Source organism: Heliangelus exortis, chromosome 11, assembly GCF_036169615.1.
Source record: "Heliangelus exortis chromosome 11, bHelExo1.hap1, whole genome shotgun sequence".
In the NCBI taxonomy this organism is placed as follows: domain Eukaryota; kingdom Metazoa; phylum Chordata; class Aves; order Apodiformes; family Trochilidae; genus Heliangelus; species Heliangelus exortis.
This window is the reverse complement of record NC_092432.1, coordinates 2513179-2534001: the sequence shown is the minus strand read 5'-3', so window position 1 is coordinate 2534001 and position 20823 is coordinate 2513179. Positions and strand designations below refer to the sequence as shown.

Sequence of the window (20823 nt, the reverse complement as noted above, 5' to 3'; positions counted from 1 at the left end):
CAGGGAGGTTCCTTCAGAGATGTTTCTTCAGAGAGGGTCTCTCAGAGAGGTTCTCACAGAGATGTTACCTCATCCATGTCACCTCAGCCAGCTTCTCTCACGAGGTCACCTCAGAGACGCCACCTCAGGGAGGTCACCTTGAGGATGTCTCCTCGAGGAGGTCTCCTCGGGGAGGTCACCTCAGGGAGATCACAGCAGGATGGTTCCTTCAGAGAGGTTCTCCCACAGAGGGTCTCAGACAGAGTCTCCCAGAGAGGTTATTCCAGAGAGGTTACCTTAGTCCTGTCACCTTAGCCACGTCACCTCAGCCAGCTTCTCTCACAAGGTCACCTCAGAGACATCACCTCAGGAAGGTCACCTCATGGAGGTCTCCATGAGGAGGTCACCTCAGGGAGGTCACCTCAGGGCGGTTCCTTCAGAGAGGTTCTTCCACAGAGGGTCTCAGACGGAGTCTCCCATAGAAGTTCTCACTGAGAGGTTACCTTAGCCATGTCACCTCAGCCATGTCACCTCAGCTAGGTTCTCTCACGAGGTCACCTCAGGGAGGTCACCTCAGGGACATTCCTTCAATGAGGTTCTCACAGACAGGGTCTCTAAAAGAGGGTCTCTCAGACAGGTTACCACAGCCTTGTCACCTCAACCAGGTTCTCTCAGGGAGGTCACCTCAGATAGGTCACCTCGGAGAGGTCACCACAGGGACGTCACCACAGGGACGTCACCACAGGGACGTCACCACAGGGACGTTGCTTCAGGGAGCTTCTCCCAGAGAGGGTCTCTAAGAAGAGTCTCTCAGGGAGGTTCTCTCAGAGAGGTTACCTTAGCAATGTCACCTAAGCCATGACACCTCAGCCATGTCACCTCAGAAAGCTTCTTTCCCAGAGTGTCCTTCAGAGAAGTTCCTTCAGAGAGGGTCTCTTAGAGAGGGTCTCTCAGGGAGGTCACCTCAGCCATGTCACCTCGGCAAGCTTCTCTCACCAGTTCACCTCTGCGAGGTCACATCAACAAGGTCACCTCGGGGAGATCACATTAGGGCGGTTCCTTCAGAGAGGTTCTCCCAGAGAGGGTCTCTCAGACAGAGTCTCTCAGGGAGGTTCTTTCAGAGAGGTTACCTTAGCCATATCACCTCAGCGAGGTTCTCTCACAAGGTCACCACAGAGAGGTCACGTCGGAGAGGTCACCTCAGGGAGATCACCTCGTGGGGTTCATCTCATGGAGGTCACCTCAGGGACGTTTCTTCAATGAGGTTCTCTAAGAGATGATCTCTCAGGGAGGTTCTCTCCAAGAGGGTCTCTCACATAGGTTACCACAGCCTTGTCACCTCAGCCATGTCACCTTAGCCATGTCACCTCAACAATGTCACCTCAGCCAGGCTATCTCAGCGAGGTCACCTCGGGGTGGTCACTTCAGGGAGGTCACCTCGGGAGGTCTCCCCAGGGAGGTCACCACGTGGAGCTCACATCGAGGAGGTCCCACAGGGACGTAAACACAGGGAGGTCACCTCAGGGAGGTTCCTTCAGAGAGGGTCTCTCAGAGAGGGTACCTCAGCAATTTCACCTCGGGGAAGTCACCTCGGGGAGCTTCCTTCAGAGACGTTCTCTCAGAGAGGGTCTCTCAGGGAGGTTTTTCAGAGAGGTTACCTTAGCCATTTCACCTTAGCCATGTCACCTCAGCCAAGTTCTCTCACAAGGTCATCACGGAGAGGCCACCTCGGGGTGGTCACCTTCACGAGGTCACCTACTCGAGGTCACCTCAGGGAGGTTCCTTCAGGGAGGTTCTTTAAGAGAGGGTCTCTCAGAGAGGTTCTCACTGAGAGGTTACGGCAGCCATGTCACCTCAGCCATGTCACCTCAGCCACCTTCTCTCACAAGGTCACCTCAGGGTGGTCATCTCAGGGAGGTCACCTCAGGGACCTCCCTTCAGAGACATTCCTTCAGAGACATTACTTCAGTTTCTCAGAGAGGGCCTCTCAGGGAGGTTCTCACTGAGAGGTTACCTCAGCACTGTCACCTCAGCCAGCTTCTCTCACAAAGTCACCATGGAGAAGTCACCTTGGGGAGGTCACCTTCACGAGGTCACCTACACGAGGTCACCTCAGGGAGCTTCCTTCAAGGAGGTTCCTTCAGAGACGTTCCTTTAGAGAGGGTCTCTCAGAGAGGTTCTCACTGAGAGGTTACCACAGCCATGTCACCTCAGCCTTGTCACCTCATCCACCTTCTCTCACAAGGTCACCTTGGCGAGGTCACCTCAGGGAGCTTCCTTCAGAGACGTTTCTTCAGAGAGGGTCTCTCAGAGAGGTTCTCACTGAGAGGTTCTCACTGAGAGGTTACCTCAGCCATGTCACCTCAGCCAGGTTCTCTCACGAGGTCACTGCAGAGAGGTCACATTGGAGAGGTCACCTCAGGGAGCTTCCTTCCTGGAGTTTCCTTCAAAGAAGTTCCTTCAGAGAGGGTCTCTCAGAGAGTGTACCTCAGCCATGTCAGCTCAGCAAGTTCACCTCAGGGAAGTCACCTCAGCCAGGTTCTCTCAGCGAGGCCACCTCAGGGAGGTCATTTCAGGGAGGTCTCCTCAGTGAGGTCACCTTGAGGTCACCTGGAGGAGGCCCCACAGGGAGATCACCACTGGGAGGTCGCCTCAGGGAGGTCACCTCAGGGAGGTTCCTTCACAGAGGGTCTCTCAGAGAGATTACCTCAGCTATGTCACTTCAGCCATGTCACTTCAGCCTTGTCACTTCAGCCTTGTCACCTCAGCCATGTCACCTCAGCCATGTCACCTCAGCTAGCTTCTCTCACGAGGTCACCTCGGCAAGGTCACCTCAGGGAGGTCACCTCAGGGAGGTCACCTTGAGGACGTCACCTCGGGGACGCCACCTCTATGTCACCTCAGCGAGGTCACCTCGGGGAGGTTCCTTCAGAGAGATTTTCCCACAGAGGATCTCTCAGGGAGGTCAGCCATGTCACTTCAGCCATATCACCTCAGCCTTGTCACCTCAGCTAGCTTCTCTCACGAGGTCACCTCGGCAAGGTCACCTCAGGGAGGTCACCTTGAGGACGTCCCCTCGGGGACGCCACCTCTATGTCACCTCAGCGAGGTCACCTCAGGGAGGTTCCTTCAGAGAGATTTTCCCACAGAGGATCTCTCAGGGAGGTCAGCCATGTCACCTCAGCCACATCACCTCAGCCACATTCTCTCAGCGATGTCACCTTGGGGAGGTCACCTCAGGGAGGTTCGTTCAGAAGGTTTCCTTTGGAGAGGTCCTCTCAGAGAGTTTCTCTGAGAGTTTCTCTCAGATAGGGTCTCCCAGAGAGTGTCTCTCAGAGAGGTTACCACAGCCATGTCACTTCAGCCATTTTCTCTCGGCCAGGTTCTCTCAGCCAGGTCACCTCAGGGACGACACCTCGGGGAGGTCACCTCAAGGAGGTTCCTGTAGGGAGGTTCTCTCGGAGAGGTTCTCTCAGGGAGGTTACCTCATGTCACCTCAGCCATGTCACCTCGGTGAGGTCACCTCATGGAGGTCACCTCACGGAGGTCACCTCAGGGAGATTCCTTCAGAGGGACCTTCAGAGCGGATCCTTCAGAGAGGTTCTGTCAGAGAGGGTGTCTCAGAGAGTCTCTCAGAGGGGGTACCTCAGAGAAGCTACCTCAGTCATGTTACATCAGCCATGTCATCTCAGCCTTGTTACCTCAGCCTTGTCACCTCAGCCATGTCACCTCAGCCAGGTTCTCTCAGCCAGGTTCTCTCAGCCAGGTTCTCTCAGCCAGGTTCTCTCAGCCAGGTTCTCTGCCAGGTTCCTTCAGGGCAGTTCTCTCAGAGATGTTCTCTCAGGGAGGTTACCTCAGCAAGGGTCTCTCAGAGAGGTTTACCTCAACAAGGTTACCTCAGGGAGGTTCCTTCAATGAGGTTCTCTCAGGGACAGTCTCTCAGGATGTCTCAGAAAGGTTACCTCAGGGAGATTCTCTCAGGGAGGTTACCTCAGCGAGGTTCTGTCAGGGACATCACCTCAGGGAGGTTCTCTCAGCAAAATCACCTCAGGGGACTCAGGGAGATTACCTCAGGGAGGTTCTCTCAGAGAGGGGCTCTCAGCCAGGTTTTCTCACGCAGGTCACCTCAGGGAGGTCACCTTAGGCAGGTTCTTCCAATGAGTTTCTCTCAGCCAGGTTCTCTCTGCGAGGTTCTCTCAGAGTGGTTACCTGAGAGGTTCTCTCAAGGTTACCTCAGAGAGGTTCTCTCAGGGAGGTTCTCTGAGGAAGGATGTCTCAGAAAGTTTACCTCAGCCAAGTTGTCTCAGGAAGGTTACCTCAGTGAGGTTCTGCCAGGGACATCACTTCAAGGAGGTTCTCTCAGCAAAGTCACCTCAGGGGACTCAGGGAGATTACCTCAGGGAGGTTCTCTCAGAGAGGGGCTCTCAGCCAGGTTTTCTCATGCAGGTCACCTCAGGGAGGTCACCTTAGGCAGGTTCTTTCAATGAGTTTCTCTCAGGTCGGTTCTCTCTGCAAGGTTCTCTCAGAGTGGTTACCTTAGAGAGGTTCTCTCAGGCAGGTTCTCTCAGAGAGGTTACCTCAGGGAGGTCACCTCAGGGAGATTCTCCCAGGGAGATCACCTCAGGAAGGTCACCTCAGGAAGGTCACCTCAGGGAGATTCTCTCAGAGTAGTTTACCTCAGCAAGGTTCTCTCAGAGAGGTCACCGCCATCGCGGACAACGCAGGCGGCACCTCAGGGATCTGGGGGAATGGGGGAGGCTGGGGGTCACAAACAGACGAAGCCCCGAAGCTGCAACACGTAAGATAACACCGGAGGAGCCCTGCGTGGGGTCGAACCGGGGCTGCAGCCTCAACCGCCGCCTCAGCCGCCATCCCCACCGATTCGCTCTGCGCAGGCGCCGCGTAACCCGCGGGTGGGAGGCGGGAATGGAAGGAAGCGCTGCGCGCAGGCGCTGCGCGCTGCTCTGAGGCGCTGTGCGCAAGCGCTGCTCGCGGATTCCCCCTCCTCCCCCTCAGACTCCCCCTCCCCTCCCACCCGTGCCCGCCTCGCGAGCGGGGCGCGGGGCGGCGCGCGCTATGGCGGCCCCCAGCCTGCGGCCGCACGTGCACTGGGCACAGCGGCACCGCGAGCTCTACCTGCGCGTGGAGCTGAGCGACGTCCAGGTACCGGTACCGGTACCGGGGGGGAGGAGAGTGGGGGTGGGGGGTGGGGGGGGGGGTGAGGTCAAACCCGCCCCTTCTGTCCAAGGGGGGTGTGACCCACCTGGAGACCCCGGGAGGGTGCGGGGAGCGGTTTGAAGACGGGGGGGGGGGGGGGGGGCGACACGGGGCGGGGGGGTGGAAATTGGTCTTGCAGCGGGGTTCGGGGGTGCCGGGTTCGGGCGCTGCCGCCTGACGCTGCTTCTCCTCCTGCAGAACCCGGACATCACCATCACCGACAACGTGCTGCACTTCAGAGGTAGGGGAGCTGTCTGGTGCAGGGGGTACTGCAGAGCCACGGCTCAGCCTGGCCGGTCCGGGTGTCCTCATCCATCCCTACCCGAGTGTCCCCATCCCTACCCGGGTGTCCCCATCCATCCCTCCCCACCCCCGAGCTCTCCGCTGGGCTCCAGGCATGCACACAGACGTCATCTCACCCACCCACCTCCCAGCCGCTGGGTTGCAGCGGTCGCAGGTTGTATTTTATCTAATCCGAAAAAAAAAACAAAAACAAAACGCCAAACAAAACAACGAACTCACCGAACAACTTCCCCGGTATTTAAATATCACCGACATTTCCCTGTGGCTTTGCTGTTCTGTGTCAGCCCAACCTCGCAGCAGGTTTGTTTCTTTTTTACCTTGCACAAAGACCTTGTTTGCAGCTGTTATCAAAGCCCAGCGCTCGATTTGAAAGGTAAAGCAGGTCTCTTTCCTAAAAATAATTAAAAGCAAAAGATGGGTTTGTTTCAGCCAGGCAGCTGCATATTACAGCACCCTGGAGCTTGGGCTGGCTGGCTCGTCCAGGTAGCGTGGGGGATCTGCTGAGGGTGGCTTGATTTGGGTTTTATTGATTTGGGTTTTATTTATTTGGGGTTTCTCATGAGTTTTTTTGGGGGGTTTTCTTTAAGATGTGTTGCCTGGAGAGGGCTGCCTGCCCGGTCTGGTGCAGCCAGGGCCATCTGATAGGTGCTGTTACACACCGGGTGCACTTCAGGATCAATTTACAGCCTTATAAGAGTGGAAATTAAACTGAGCCTGTGGGGTTTTGGAGCACTTTGGAGGGATGAGACCTGGGTGTGAGATGAACACCCTCCTGCCCCTGGGACAGGACTCCCCACACCACACTCCCAGGGACCCACTGGAGTCTGGGACCCCTGGGTGCTTGCTGCTGGTTGTGGAGACACAAAACCCACCCAGCAAAGGGGATTGCCTGTTGGATTCCAGCTAACCATCAGCAGCCTTTTGCCCTCCTCTTTTTGGGAAGCTCACCTGCTGCCTTCCTGTAAGGATTTTTTTTTTTTTTTTTTTTTTTTTTTTTTTTTTTAATTTTTTTCCAGCACTGTGCAGAGCAGCTGCTGACTCTGGTGGCAGCACCTCTGGGTGATGTTCTGGGCTGTTTGTTTCTTCAGAAAAGAACCATGTAGGTTCCTCTTGCATCCCAGCAGGGCAGGAAGAAGCAATAACTGCTGAAGTTCTTTGTGCAAAATATCCTTTGCAGGGGGTGGGAAGCATGGAGCTGGTAGGGACCCTCACCCCAACTCTTGGTTCTTATCTTTCAGCTCAGGGTCATGGTGCCAAAGGGGACAACATCTACGAATTTCAGATCGAGTTCCTAGAACCAGTTGAGCCCAAAGTAGGTGTTATTTTGTACTTTTCTAATTCTTGCAAAGAAGAAGTGGAATTTTGATTAACTGGAAAGGAAAATGGCTGAGTGTAAAGCCTGCAATATGCTGTTCAGTTTTTTTCCTGCTGCAAACTAAAAGCTGCCTGTGGTAATCATTTGTCCCAGTCCTCAGCCACCATCCCTGCCTTGATACAAAACACCTCACTGGAGATGGTGCTCTCATGGGTCAGCTTTAAGAGAAACAGGTATCAGTTGTTTAAACAGCAGCTGTAAATTTTTTTTTTTTTTTAAAGACTTGAAAGTTGTCTGATGCAACCTTGGCTGGAGAGCTGGCTACTTCACTGTGCTGTGAAGTATCAGTGGGATGTTTCCTGGCTTCTTCTGCAGCCCAAGAAAATAAAGTGATGGGAATGAGTGCTTCTGGCTGGTGCAGATCTCTTAGGTTGCCAGTACAGAAACCTTTGGCTCCTATTGCAAAATCTTTTCTTGACTGCTGATCTCTTCCAGTAGAAGAGATCTTGGCTGGAAGAGCAGCCCCTCTGGGTTCCATGGGTGGCTGCAGTCTGTTTTTATCAAGTTTTTACCAAAGCTTTTGGGGGCACAAGAAAACCTGGGCTCTGTTTCCAGTCCAGAATTTGTGCTGCTGATTCCAGGCTGCCTTTTGGGGAGAGCCACAGGCAGGAGCTACCTGTTCACCTCTGCTGCTTCACCCAAGGGAGGAGATGGCTGGAGGGTGAATTTCCAGGGTCTGTGAGCAGGTTTCTTGTGTGGCTCCTACAAGTGTGGTCCACCACCACTTGTGTTTGTCCCCTGTGCTGGCAGCCACGGGCTGTGCTGGGAGCCAGGTCTGGAAGGCAAGCTCTTGCCTCTGCAGAGCAACCTCCTTCCAAAAAGTCTCATCACTCTGAATCACTGTGGAGGGGCTGGAGGAAAATTGACTCTGATTTCTGTGGAACTGTGGATGGTTGGGACCGGTGAGGATTGCAGTCCAGGGTTGTCTTGCAGCTTTGATGTGCACCCTGAGTGCCACTTGCTGGTGCCAGGCTGGCCACCAGTGAGAGATGGAGCTTCTGACAGGCAAGGACCAGGCATTGGTAGCTGTAAATTACAGCTGCAGCCTTGGGATGTCCCAGGAGCATCCAGACAGCCTTGAGAGAGCAGCGCTGGCGTGACGTGCACAGTTAAGAGCACAATTCATGGCTCTTCTCCATCAGTGTCAGCTCAGAGCTTGTTTCTTAGGCCTTTTTTTTTTGCTGATGTGCTTGTGTCTGCCCTCAGCCTGTGTGCAGGGTGACTCAAAGGCAGCTGAACATCACTGTGCAGAAAAAAGAGAGTAACTGGTGGGAGAGACTCACCAAGCAAGAGAAGCGCCCGCTCTTCCTGGCTCCTGACTTTGACCGCTGGTTGGATGAATCGGATGCTGAAATGGAACTGAAGGAGAAGGTCAGTCCTGGGGCCCCTGCTGTCCCCCTGTGCATGAACTCGTGCTCTGCATTCACCTGGAGTTGCCTGGCATGCTGATTGATGCTGCTGTTTCATGCAGCTCCCGTGTAGAATTGGTTAAATGGCTCCAACTGCAAGCAGGAATTCAGAAATCACCATCCTCAGGGCTAAAAGAGCAGCAGCTTGGACCTGAAGTGGGGGCTGCTGCTTGCTCAGCACTGGCCAGGATTGCAGCCAAGGGTTTGTGCCCCACTCCTAACACCTTCACAGCCAGTCCTGTGACCTGATCCACATGAGGATCATATCCATGTGTTATATGGGGGCCAGAGATGCCAGTTCCAGGCATTTTTTGTCTGGAAAACAGGGATTTCTAAGCCTCTTTGCTGAGCCATGAGCTGACCCTGATGGTGCGTTCCCACCATCTGGTAAACTCGAGCAGCTTACTGGAGCTGGGAGGTGCAAGGCCATCTTGGAAAAGACTTGAACAGACCCCATTTCTACAAATCTATTAAAAACAAATGCTGCCCTGTTCCCCTCCACAGCCACTGAGCTTAGCATGGAGGAGGAAGGGCTGCAATGCCAGGAGCCAGGAAGCAGTGGTGAAGGGCAGGCAGAGAGCCTGGGCTGGATGTTCACAGCTCCCTTCAGGTCACTGGTGGGTCATGAAATGTTTTAAGGAACAGCAGTAACTGAGAATTAACACACAGAACAGCAGGCTTTCCAGCAAAGGCATCTAATTACTAGAGTAAAATACATACTGAAGGCAGGATAACTACTTAACAGCCTCTAGCTTTTACTGCACCATAATTTTTGGATGATGAATGTGCTGGTTTATGCAGGTGAAAATGTAAACTCTCTAGCAACTGGCTGCTTAGCTGCCTTTTAAACCCACTAGCTTTGCAGTAGTGTAGTTAACAAATCACTTGCTAATTAAAGTAACACTCTTTTAAACCTTATCCTTCATCTTAAGGAAGAAGAAAAGATTAACAAAATGAAAATAGAATCCAGAGTCCCAAAAGACCGTAAGTAAACTGTACCTTTCCTGTGTGCAAGGTGGGGTTTAGAAAGCTTCTGCCAACCTTATCTGCAAACCTCAATTCTTAGGGAGCAATTTTGCCTGGTTTGGTGGAGCTTGGAGGGAGGTCATGGTATTGTGAGCTGTTTAGAAACTTAATAAAAATGGACTGCAGTTTTTAAGGAATTAAAAAAAAAATAAAATAATAAAATCCAACAAGCAAGAATTGAGTTCTAGCAGATGGCAAAGGCAGGCAGAGCCTCCAGTGCACACAGCAACCCTTTTACTGCAATCAATAGCTCCCCTTGTGAGCTCTATTCTCATAAAAACCTGTCTTGCTGCTGTACTCTTTGCAGAAGTGTTAACCATTGTACTCAGTTCATCTCATGTGTTTATTATTGATTTTAGCTTTCAGACACCTGAAGAAGGGATACTTAGTCATGTATAATCTTGTACAGTTTTTGGGATTCTCTTGGATTTTTGTCAACATGACAGTACGACTGTTCATCTTAGGAAAAGGCAAGTAAAAAGCACTATTTTAGTTACACTGGGGGGTTTTGTTTTGCTTTTTAGTACTTCCTAAATACTGACATCTAAAGGAAGATATATTAAGAAACAAAACTACAACCACATCACTGAAGCACAGAGCAAAAGCCTCTCAAAAGCCATCACAGCATCAAGGATAGGAAAATCCTGTCCTGTAAACAACAACAGCATATTCTGATGGATAATGTTTGACTCTGCCAACATAATTTCTAAGGAAATCAGTTGGAGAAAAATATCTTGCTTACTGCAGTGTTAATATTGCTGAAAACAAGCCAGGCAGAATAGTTTGGTTTTTAAGGAAGAACAATTCATTCTGTTGAGGTGCCACACCATCACTTTTTTTTGGAAAGTAATTATTGATAGAGCTCTTAATCCTTGTTTATGAACCAGAGCACTTGAGCAGCATTTCTGGCCTCACTGCTGTGACTTTAAGATAAAGCCTATAATGAAGTTACATAATTATGCATAATGTTTTTCTCAAATACAAGCAGGATCCTATTAAAAGCTATGCTGCTGCACCAGCTTCCTGAACACAGGAATTCATTTCTTCCCTAAAATGGCTTCCTGTGTCTTACAGATTCCTTCTATGATACATTTCACACTATTGGTGACATGATGCATTTCTGCCAGACCCTGGCAATAATGGAGATCATTAATTCACTAATAGGACTCGTCAAATCACCACTGGCACCTACTGTAATGCAGGTAATATTTTAAGTTTCTTCTTGCATTTTGTAGTAAATCTCTATTTTACACAAGCATCAAGTCTCTCCCAAAACAACTGACACAACCTGACTGGCACTGGACTAGAGAATGTAATATTGAAGAGGCAGGAATCCATGCTTCCCAGCCTCAGCTGTGACAAGTTGTCTTCTTCCATCACCTAGGGAAGAGAGTTCAGGATAGCAAAATCAAGAAGCAGCTGGCAAAAAGCACATGATTTTGATTTGGTGCCTGGTTTTATCCTGGTTGTGGTTATTGTGCATTAAGATGAGGGTAGATGATATTAGAGTAGGTCCCTTGGATTGCACTTAAATGCAGAGCAAAATCTGTTCTCAGGAGGTCAAAGCTCAGCTGCAGAATTTGTTACATGCTGAGGTGTGAAGAGCAGATATCCTGCATGTTTTGACAGCAAGGACTTGCCCTTTCTTTTGATGAAGAGTGTGACTGTTCCTTCATTTTTTTCTATTTTATTTTTTTTTTCCTTAAACAGGTATTTGGGAGAAGTTTTATTTTGTTTGTTATCCTCGGAAGCTTAGAGGAAATGCAGAGCAAACCTGTGGTCTTCTTCATATTTTATTTCTGGAGTATCATTGAGCTGTTCAGGTTTGTGGGATTTTTCCTCTAGCAGGTGTGTACAGAACAACCTGATTGTTCCCAAGAACTCCTTAAAAAGGGTTTTAATCTTTGTATCTTTTGGAAGAGTTGCTCTAATGCACTGCCCCTGGAGAGTGGCATCTCCTTTAGAAACAAACCATCACATTTGCCCTAGATTGCTCCACCTACCAAAAGCTGGGACAAATCTGGAGTCTGAAAACAATAATAAAGCCCTAAGCAAACCTGTTTTTTTTTTCCTTCAGGGTTCTGCTGCTTTGAATTTCCTTTGTTAAGTAAGCTGCACTGTGCTCTGTTTCTCTTTCAAAAGAAATATTTTGAAAGGTTTATTAAGCAAGGCAGGCAGTTACATTCATGCATATGATCAGAATAATAACATTATTCCTGTAAACTGCCAAATAAGGGTGTGTCCATCTTGACCCACAGGAACAACTTAAGAACATCCTATCATTGTGTTGACTGTTCCATACAGCAGCTACATGCAAGGATAATTCTAGTGGCAGATTCCATTTTAAAAGTGTCTGTTTCTTTACACACTGACCTGGTTTTAGGTATCCATATTACATGCTTTCATGTATTGGGATTGAATGGAAACCACTGACCTGGCTCCGTTACACTGCCTGGATCCCTCTCTACCCCTTAGGAGGCTTGGCAGAAGGTATGTCTGGAAAAGTTTCATCAACAACAAAGTCAAAGCTGGGGAAAAAAAACTTTGTTTTGTTTTGTTTGGCTGCTGGACTGGAAAATAATAGAAAAACAGATCATCAGACATTTGCTTCGAGCTTGAGCCCAATATAATAATTTCTGTCTTACCAAATCAAGTATTTTTTGATGTGAAAGGAAGTTTTCCTTTTGGGCACTGGAAAGGAAAACAAAGGTTACCTGACAAAGGCACCAAGCTTGTGCTGCAGTCCATGCAAGTGGCACAGGATGACAATGCTCACCTCCCTCTGCCCAGCTTGGCTTCACACCAGCTCAGAGATCTTGATAACATCTTGTAAATCATTGTATGGGGCAGGTAGGGGCTGATTCTTCCTCTGAAAGCAGCACAGCCTGTCTGAGATTGGCATGGTGCTCCCCAGATACACCTCTGCTCCCTTTCTGCTTGGAGAAAGGTCTGGATTATTTTTTGTTATTTTTTTTAAGCAGCATATCAATGCTCAGCTTCCAGCTGTAAGAAACATGTTGTAATCATACCTGTCAGAACCTGATTCTATGAGCCAAGAGTCAGCTTGGGCATTGCCCAACTTCAGGCAAAGGAAAGACTATGCCTGTTTCATTGCTGTGGGTATTTCTGCATGGCAAATAGTGCTGGAAGGGGCCTGTGGGCACAGGGCTGTGTATGAGAACAGTGTCTCACCAGGCAAGTTCCCTTGCAGAGCTAAACTGCCTGAGCTAGCTGCTCTTCTTCCTTACTCTATGTTTAAAAATAAATAAACAGTTTTAAAAATGGTTTAAGTCATGCAGACAAGCAAATAAGAAGGGAATATCCTGGAAAAGTTGGTGTGGGCTGGGGAGTTGTGTATTTTATCTGTGGGTGATAACAGTGGTGGCCTTCTGGTTTCAGCTGTCTGCATCGTTCAGTCCATTCCAATCTTCAATGAAACAGGGAAATACAGTCTGGCATTGCCAAACCCACTGAACGTCACAATCCAGTTTTCATTTTTGCTTCAAATATGCCTTATAGCCTTGTTTTTAGGTAAGATACTTAATTGCATTTCTCACTATTGACAGAAAAAGGCCAGTTTCCTCTGAATTCCGATTCCTCTGAATTTAATTTTCAAAGCAAATTCAATTCTTGCATCTTGGGGATTTACGACAACACAAAATTGCTTGAGGTTGAGCATTATCCTTGTTTATGTCAATAATGGAAAGGGGGAACACACCTATAATTAGCACTGATTAGACCCCCAAGGAGACCTTGGTAACAAGTTAGCATTGTTTACTGATCACTTGGGTTATAAGAATAATTTTTACAGGTATTTATAACCTGAGTAAGCAAGTTTCACTAACTTGAGTAAGTAAGTTTTTGAGCTTTGGAATGGTTTAGTACAAATCTAAGCATAATTTCCAATTAAAGCAATGTTTAACTAAACTGTATTATAATCACTACTGCAACACAAAGTCATGTTTTTTCAGGAAACAAGGCTCTTGAATTAATGGTAATAATGTCTTACCTAAACACTTTATTCTCTTCTCAGGGGTGTTTGTAAACTACCGCCATCTCTACAAGCAAAGGAAACATCACCTTGGACCAAAGAAGAGAAAGATGAAGTAAAGGAGGACTGCAAACCTTTCTTATCTAACTTATCTAAATGGCAAGATAAGCCTCCAATTCTTAAGGTTTTACCCACTGTAATGTAAAGATTTTTGTAAAATTCAAACGATCACATTAGATTTCATGATTTCCTTGTGAATTCAGGTAACATTCCCATATATCAGATTTTGTTCCCTTTCAGCCACCTCTGCATGACATTTACCAGTGAACAGCAACATTTAAACTTGTATCCTGTCAACTACCATATTAGAAAGAAATCCTATTATCTGCATATAAAATGCTTACCAACCGTGGAGCAGCACTGAATAGAAATAGTGTTTATCTTTTAATTGGGTATTTGCTCTTTCAATATTGCATGCAGACAGGGCTTCTGATGTGGGGATATGCTGTAGGCAGCTGGCCCCTGGCATCTTGGTGGCAGGAGGAGCACAGCCTGAGACCACTGTAAACAGCATTTGGGTGGTAACTGACAGCTGGGGTAACCTTGCTCAGCACATGCCCCCTTCCCCTTTCCTCCTGCAGTATAATGATGCTGCAGAATTAAAACTGGGAGTGGTTAAGCTTGATTTAAATGTTCCCAACTTAGTCTGTTTCTAGTTTAGCCTCATCAGGCTAGGAGTGCTGTGTGGAGCCTTGCAGTCCTGTAGCAAACACCTCCTTAAACAGTCATTTGGGAAAGGAGAAATGCTTTCTGGGTTGGTAATGCAAGCACTGAAATGTAACACTACAAGGAAACATAGGTACCAGCTTTCTCTTAGCACAAACCCCAACAGAACTTCATCCCACCAAAGCAAAGGGAAAACATGGAGCTGTCAAGGGAGACCAGGGCTCCTTTGACCATTCCTGGCAGGCCAGTAGCTCTTGTTTTTATTTACAGCCTTTGGAAAGACAATAGAAATTATTTTCCTATTTAAACTTAGGGGTGAAGTAGGTCTCTATGCTTCGTTGGCTGGCCCTTGGTGGGATGCAGTAGTGGGTCAAATAAACTATTATTTTGATAGCATCTATCAGATCCCAGTGAGATCCCACACAGGGTTTGAAGGGACCCTTTCCTCTGTGCTTGCTTTAAACAACAACAAAGCTCCCCCTCATTCTAAGCCATCTGCTCTCACCTGGAAACCTTTGTTTCAGCTGCATTAATTTCAGCATGTCCTACACACTAAGCCTCCTGTATTTAATTCCAGATTTCTCTGGCCTCCTTAAGCCAGTTTAGAAAAATTTTGGAAAAAGTTTGCTCTAAACTGTATTGTGGTTATGACCAGGTTGCTTCACCAAAACTGCTTCTCCCAGGGCAATGCACAGCAATGCCAGCAACTCACAACAGGCACTGAAGCTGAGATTAGCTCAGTGCCATGTTACTGTTTTTCTTTTTCTACTGTAAAACACTGAATACTCCAGAAAATTATTTTCTCTATCACAAACAGTAAACTGTTTATTACCTTTAATATAGACCCAGTGATTGTTACTGTAAAGGATTGTTACTCTATTAAGAGAATCTGAACAAAGAACAGGTTCAGGCTCCAAACTGCTTTTCACAAGTGTTCTGTCAACACAAGTAATGATGCAACTGCTCTTTAGGGATACTTGAGACTCCCACTCAAAGGAGAGTGCAGATTACTTAGGAGAGTTGAGCATTATTTACACACTTAGTATTTCACCATAACACACACTGTACCTATGGTTGAAGTATGGCAAAGGATTGAATTAGCTGAGCAATGGAACAGCAAGGATCACTTTCATACTTTAATTTCTCCACTGGGCATTTAAACTTCTGTTATGAAATCCATATGTATTCATACATTGTATTTCTCAGTGAAATTGTGGTACCTAGTGCAAGCTGTCATGGATCTTACACTACTGAATTTTAGTCCTGCAGAATGAATGTGTTTCTATTAATAAAGATTTACAACCAAATTTTGCTTTAGTTCAGTATTTTGTTCTTTCCCTGAACGTGGGAAGTTGTATGAGTTTTTTATTTAACTTTTGTGCTAAGCAGCTGGGAGCTGAGCCTTCACCAGGTCAATGTTCTAGTTCCTATGAACATGGAACACATCCAACTTAAATTTTCATTAAGAATGACTCTTTATTAATAATTATGCAAATAAAAAACATGTCTCACAAGATTAAGTTACTTTCACAAGCATAGGGCCTGCAGTGCAGGTGGGACCTCCCACTATCACAGTACAGACTGGCTTCCAAGTTGGGCAGAAAACTCTAGAGAGACAACACCCTGAAATTAGCTGCAGATATGATCTTGCACAGGGATTCTCATGTATCCTGTCTTTGGACTCATCAAGTTGGAGTATAAAGTACAGTAGCTGCCTTTTAGTATACTTTTACCAGTGAGTTCAGTTATGTAGTAACCACATTTTTAGGATTTTCTCTCTTACCTTGCATGGACTGAGTAACTTCCAGCAATCATCCAACACAGTAACTGATTTTGGGACATTTTCCACAGCTTCTAAAGCCACCAGGTCTGACTAAAGCCACCACAAACTAGCTGCATTTGTTAAGAGAGCACTGATGCAGGGAAGGGACCCTGCTTTTCTAGGAAGTTCTCCAAATAGTCATTAAGTAGAGCCTAGGAAATAACGAGGACAAGAAAATTGGAACCACTTGAGTCTTCAATCTACAGAAGTTCCCATAACAGAGACTTCACATCCTTTCAGTGCCACTACTGGAAAAGTCTGTCTGGAGTGGAGCAATGTTATGATCATAGGCAGCATATTCTGATGCTCCAGTACTTGCCACTTTGAGCTGCTGAGCAGCATGTGTCAGCTGAAAGGCTGCATCAGGGTGAGCTGTGTCAGGCAGCAGGGTGCACTCCCTCTCCAGCATATCTGCCACTCCCTTCAAAAGGTCCAAAAAGCCAAAGGCCAGAGCTGCCTTCCGTAAACGATTCAGTTCCTGCAAAGATGGAAAACTTTTTAAGCCACTGTAAGCCTTGACACAAAACGTGGGGTTTCTTGTTTCTTTTCTTTTAAAGGCAAGCTTAGCCCCTTAGAGGAAAAGGACCTGAGAGATCAGTGCAGCTGCTAGAAGCTGCCCAGCTGCTCCTGAGACAAAAAGTGCTGCAGGTTCAGAGGTTGTAAGTGGCACAACTGAACTGGTTTTCCCTGAATGCCTTCCTATAGACCTCCATTTCTGTTTCCTTTTTGTGCATTCAGCTACAGTACCTGAATGTTTTGTCTGTATCCCAGTTAGGGGTAGCCTCCAATTTAGGCTTCAATGATTGCTGCCTGTAATAACAGTGTCTAGCAAAATGTATATATATTTTATATATTTTATATTTATAATATATTTTACATATTATATGTATATATCTACACACACAGATACATTTTTGTTAATTCCTTGTAAACTGACAAGTGCTTATGTGCATTTAGGCAGGGTATTCATTCTTGAAGTCTCTGGGGGCTACAATCACACACTGCTTCAGCACTAAGGTTAAAAAAAATGAACAATTACCTCCAGCTACAATCTAGATTATGGATTATTGCCATGTGGCCAAATGTGCCTGAAATTGTGTCTCTGTTTCAGTTGTAGAAAAAAATGTAGGAGACATTTTTCAGGCTCAGAATGACACCTCTGCTCCTGTTCCTCTCTGATCCCTCAGCTTATTTCTGGCTGGAGAACAACATAAAATCTGTAAATAAATTCACTATGGAAGTAGCAGGGATTGTGAGGAGCACCTGTAAGCATGAGACATCCTGCCAAAGAACATGGGGGAGAGGAGACCCCCTTGTCCCACCTTAATTTGTCTGTAAACCAGATACAAGATGCCTCCTTTATAAAACCATGTATGCTTTGCAGAGCCCTAAAAAGCCTGTAGAGAATATCCTATGGGCACAAGCAGTGTGTTTCTCTGTCCAGTGCACTACAATCACTATGAATCAGACTCATGCCAGCCTGAAATGTACTCACTTTATAGAAGGTCTGAGTTTTTTCAGGGAGCTTCCTTGCATTTCTCAAGATCTTCTGTACATCCGTCTGCAGAACAGAACAACAAAAAAAAAAAATTAAAACCATCTCGGCAATTGCTGGGAAAGCAGCAGAAAAAATGCTCAACTATTTATTGTCAAATTATCCTGTCCATTGACAGGGCTGCAGCTCACAAAGGCTGAAACATCAACAGTAATTGCACTAAATCAAATAAACTAACCCAGATGCTACACAGGAGACACAGCTTTGGTTACACAAGCTGCGCCTTCTGATTGTGTTTTAATCACAGCATTTTAAAGAGGCAGTGTTTATACAAATGAAAGAAAAGCAATAAAGCAATCAAATTAAAACAGACAGGACACACAGAGACCCCTCTGCTGGGAAGATGGCTACTGCTGAAGAAAATAAAGCATCAAATCCAAAAGCTGTATCAATACCTGGAGGCCACTTGGCTTAATCCAGACGGTTACGTTCTGTGCGTAACTGCGCTTGTTCTTGGGTTGCAAGGGGAAAGGGCTCTTGTTGTCATCCTCCCCATAAGGATTTTCTTTTGCATCTGGGAGAAAGAAAGAAAATAAACAGGCTCAACCACTGAGGTTTGGCAAGTAGTGCCACTGAATGTGGAAGAGGTACTCAAACGAGCAGGCCCAGTACCTGAAATGGGTCCAAGCTGTGCCATCTTCCCCAGCCAAGGAAGGGGCTCAGGGCCAGGTTCAAAGAGGGACATCATGAGGTTTGATTTCTTCTTGCTATCAGCTTGTGAATAGAGCATCCCATACCACTCTGGCCTGGTGAAGAGAGCAAACCCCAAAGGCTGAAAACCTTCTACCCCTCTGTGCCTGGAATCTGCCCCCACACACACAGTGCAGAGGCTCACTATTTACAGCTTCTACTGGCAGAAGCATATCAACAATTTAAAAATCCACAGCTTCATCTAGCAGTGTAGAATTCTGTGCAGAGTACAGAAACACACAAGCATAATTTATAAATAAAGCATAAGTGAGCAAAGCAAGAGATTTTTCAGGCAGACATCCAGCTCCATACCCCAACTGGACGACAGCCACCATGCCTTCCACTTTCAGGCTGCCGTGTAACAGAACACAGAAGTTGGGGATTTTCCCAGCAATCTGATTAGCTGAATTCTCATCTTCAGTGTCATCTGTGATCCCAGGCCCCACCTCATCACCTTCTGGGGAAGTAAAAAAGCAGACAAAGAGACAACATAAGAATGAATTCAAACACATCAGTTCTTTTTCCATGACAACTCCCTCTATCCTCTACCACAAAGGAGTCAATTAGCACTTTTGTACATCAGATACTAAGATCCTATTTTTCACAAAACCAAATCATTTCAAAAATCAGTTAGGTGCAGGAATTAAATACTCATCTTGCATCACATATCTCATGGCCCATAACTATTTTTAGCTCTAAGCTGAGCATGTGCTATTGATAATGATACATGAGGACCATAAGGACACCATAAGGACACTGTTCCCTCTATTGATTTCTTAAGAACACAGTTTTCAAAAAAAGAAGAGCTTGTGTTCAAAGCTTTAGTTTTAATGCAACCACACAAATAAATGGGACATATCTTTAGAGATATGTGCCATTTTCATAAAGCATAAAACTTTCCTTCTAGTCTAAACCACAACAGACACTACCAGGGAAACTTAAAGCAGTTTCTGCTACAAGAAACAGAACTCACTCACCTCTGTTAAGTGCAATGGGCAGTACCAAGTGTCTGGATAAGACAGGAGGGCTAGAAATGTCAGCTATGTCTACAAAACCAACAATTTCAAGATCTGTGGGGAGACAACAGGCTTCAGTCAGATTTGGAAATAGCTGAAATGTATTCAGAGTCCATTTCAAAATAATTTCTAACAGCACTGATTTTTCTGCAGCAGTGACTCGAGGTAGCACAAAGAGCCCCAGTCCTGAAGAGGTGCTGGTAAGATGCAAACATTCACACATGACACCATAACACTTCAAGAGAACAGAAATGTCATCATATGCACACTGCTGCCCATGTTCCTAGACAAATACAGAATTGTACACACTGTTTTTCACACTGTACCCTTTTCACACTTTGTTTTTGAGAAAAGATTATCTTTAAGAGTAAGGGTGTAATCCCTGAGCTTTGAAAGAGCCTCTACCCTACTCCAGTCCTTTCACCAGGGACACATGGTTGAAACAGGAGGAGGTTCTTGTCCTCTGGTTCCACACATATCCCAAAATTTCAGTCAGCACTTGATCCTTGCAGACAGAAAAGTGACAGAAACAGTAACCATACGGGATAAGAGGTGGTTGTGAGAAGGTAGAAACCAAATGGATTTAAGTAAAAAACCCAAAGATTTGTTACCTGTATTAATTGCTTTAGGGATGGGATCTATTTCCTCATCTATAACAAAAGGTTCTGGTCTGGGAAATACTTGCACATCAGATGTTAAGTGGCCACACTTGAGAACAGCATGGAATGGTGTGTAAGCCAGGTCTATTAGCTTCCTAGAACAGAGTCATTATCAGTTATTATTAAGGAAAACTCAATATATATAAAATTAAAACAGTTGGTGTACTTTAGACAAAGTTAATTCTTTTATTTTTTAAATACAGTTAATTTACTAGTTATAGCATTGTTAAATTATAAAATAAAGTAGCATATCACACTGTTGGCAAACAATAATTCTGGAAATGAGGATCTTCTCTCTGCCAACTACAAAGAGATACTATGATTTGTTACAGAACAATTAAAATAAATATTGACCTTAACCAGTGAAGATAAAGACAAAAATACAGTTTATAAGAACATAAACCTAAACAAACAAACAAAGTTAATTAGAAGACCCCACTCATCAGATTTCTTGTTATATTTGTTTTCTTTTACAAATACTAACTGGAAACCTTCACAGAGAGTATTAGCTACAAGTCTACTAACCCAAACATAGACTGTACATTCTTCAGGCAAAGGGGTCCATCAATGGTGAAAATTTGCCCCTCCCCATTGTTTAAATCTATGAGTCTTTCCAGGCAGTCTAAGGAATCTGTGCTTTGAAGCTGTAAAAAAGATAAAGTTAACAGTAAGTTTTCTTTTTACTCTTTTTGTTAACCAGGATGTTTTCAGAAAATAGACATAACACAGCCATAAGCATCTGGGTGATGCTATCAGGGTTTTTTTTTTTCTGAACAAACCAACACCCTTGGTCCCCCAGGAAACATACTCCTTATGTGGCATTAATATTGGAAGAGATGCAGGGTTTGGATCAGTAACAAATAATCAGAGTATCTCAAATTACAAGGGACCCATAAAGACCACTGAGTCCAACTCTCATTGCACTGTTTTATCCAATTGGTTCTTTGAGCAATCAAAATCCCAGAAGCTCTTAGTTTTCAAGAGCACAGCAATGCCTTAACTAGTACAACATTTTCTTGGTAATGCAAAGTTTCCAGCTCCTTCAGAATAATATT

The 20823-nt window shown here is 46.1% G+C and overlaps 3 protein-coding genes across 4 annotated transcripts in view; 1 reads left to right on the top strand and 2 right to left on the bottom strand.

Annotated features, from left to right (window-relative positions):
• Positions 1-5742, bottom strand: part of DPP8 (dipeptidyl peptidase 8) — a 35726-nt gene extending 29984 nt beyond the window's left edge. The window contains exon 1 of the mRNA XM_071754150.1: positions 5719-5742. The gene's annotated coding sequence lies outside the window, so the exon portion shown is untranslated. The remainder of the gene's footprint in view (positions 1-5718) is intronic.
• Positions 4900-15333, top strand: HACD3 (3-hydroxyacyl-CoA dehydratase 3). The gene is made up of 11 exons (XM_071754157.1): positions 4900-5142; positions 5395-5437; positions 6738-6811; positions 8081-8245; positions 9216-9267; positions 9669-9779; positions 10384-10511; positions 11020-11132; positions 11693-11799; positions 12709-12840; positions 13343-15333. The coding sequence occupies exons 1-11, from the start codon at positions 5056-5058 to the stop codon at positions 13417-13419; spliced, it is 1089 nt and encodes a 362-aa protein (XP_071610258.1). The 5' UTR covers positions 4900-5055; the 3' UTR covers positions 13420-15333.
• Positions 13936-20823, bottom strand: part of INTS14 (integrator complex subunit 14) — a 15618-nt gene continuing 8730 nt past the window's right edge. For both annotated transcript variants that reach the window (XM_071754155.1, XM_071754156.1), the window contains 8 exons: positions 20294-20412; positions 19721-19863; positions 19071-19163; positions 18406-18550; positions 18016-18149; positions 17799-17917; positions 17344-17409; positions 13936-16326 (listed from right to left, as the gene is read on the bottom strand). In XM_071754155.1, the coding sequence (XP_071610256.1) occupies positions 16075-16326; positions 17344-17409; positions 17799-17917; positions 18016-18149; positions 18406-18550; positions 19071-19163; positions 19721-19863; positions 20294-20412 (1071 nt within the window). In that variant the 3' untranslated portion in view covers positions 13936-16074. The remainder of the gene's footprint in view (positions 16327-17343; positions 17410-17798; positions 17918-18015; positions 18150-18405; positions 18551-19070; positions 19164-19720; positions 19864-20293; positions 20413-20823) is intronic.

Coding starts and splice junctions, on each gene's coding strand:
- HACD3 (XM_071754157.1), top strand. CDS start 5,056: ATGGCGGCCCCCAGCCTGCGGCCGCACGTGCACTGGGCACAGCGGCAC. Junction 6,812..8,080: donor TAGAACCAGTTGAGCCCAAA/GTAGGTGTTATT, acceptor GTCTGCCCTCAG/CCTGTGTGCAGGGTGACTCA. Junction 8,246..9,215: donor AAATGGAACTGAAGGAGAAG/GTCAGTCCTGGG, acceptor CTTCATCTTAAG/GAAGAAGAAAAGATTAACAA.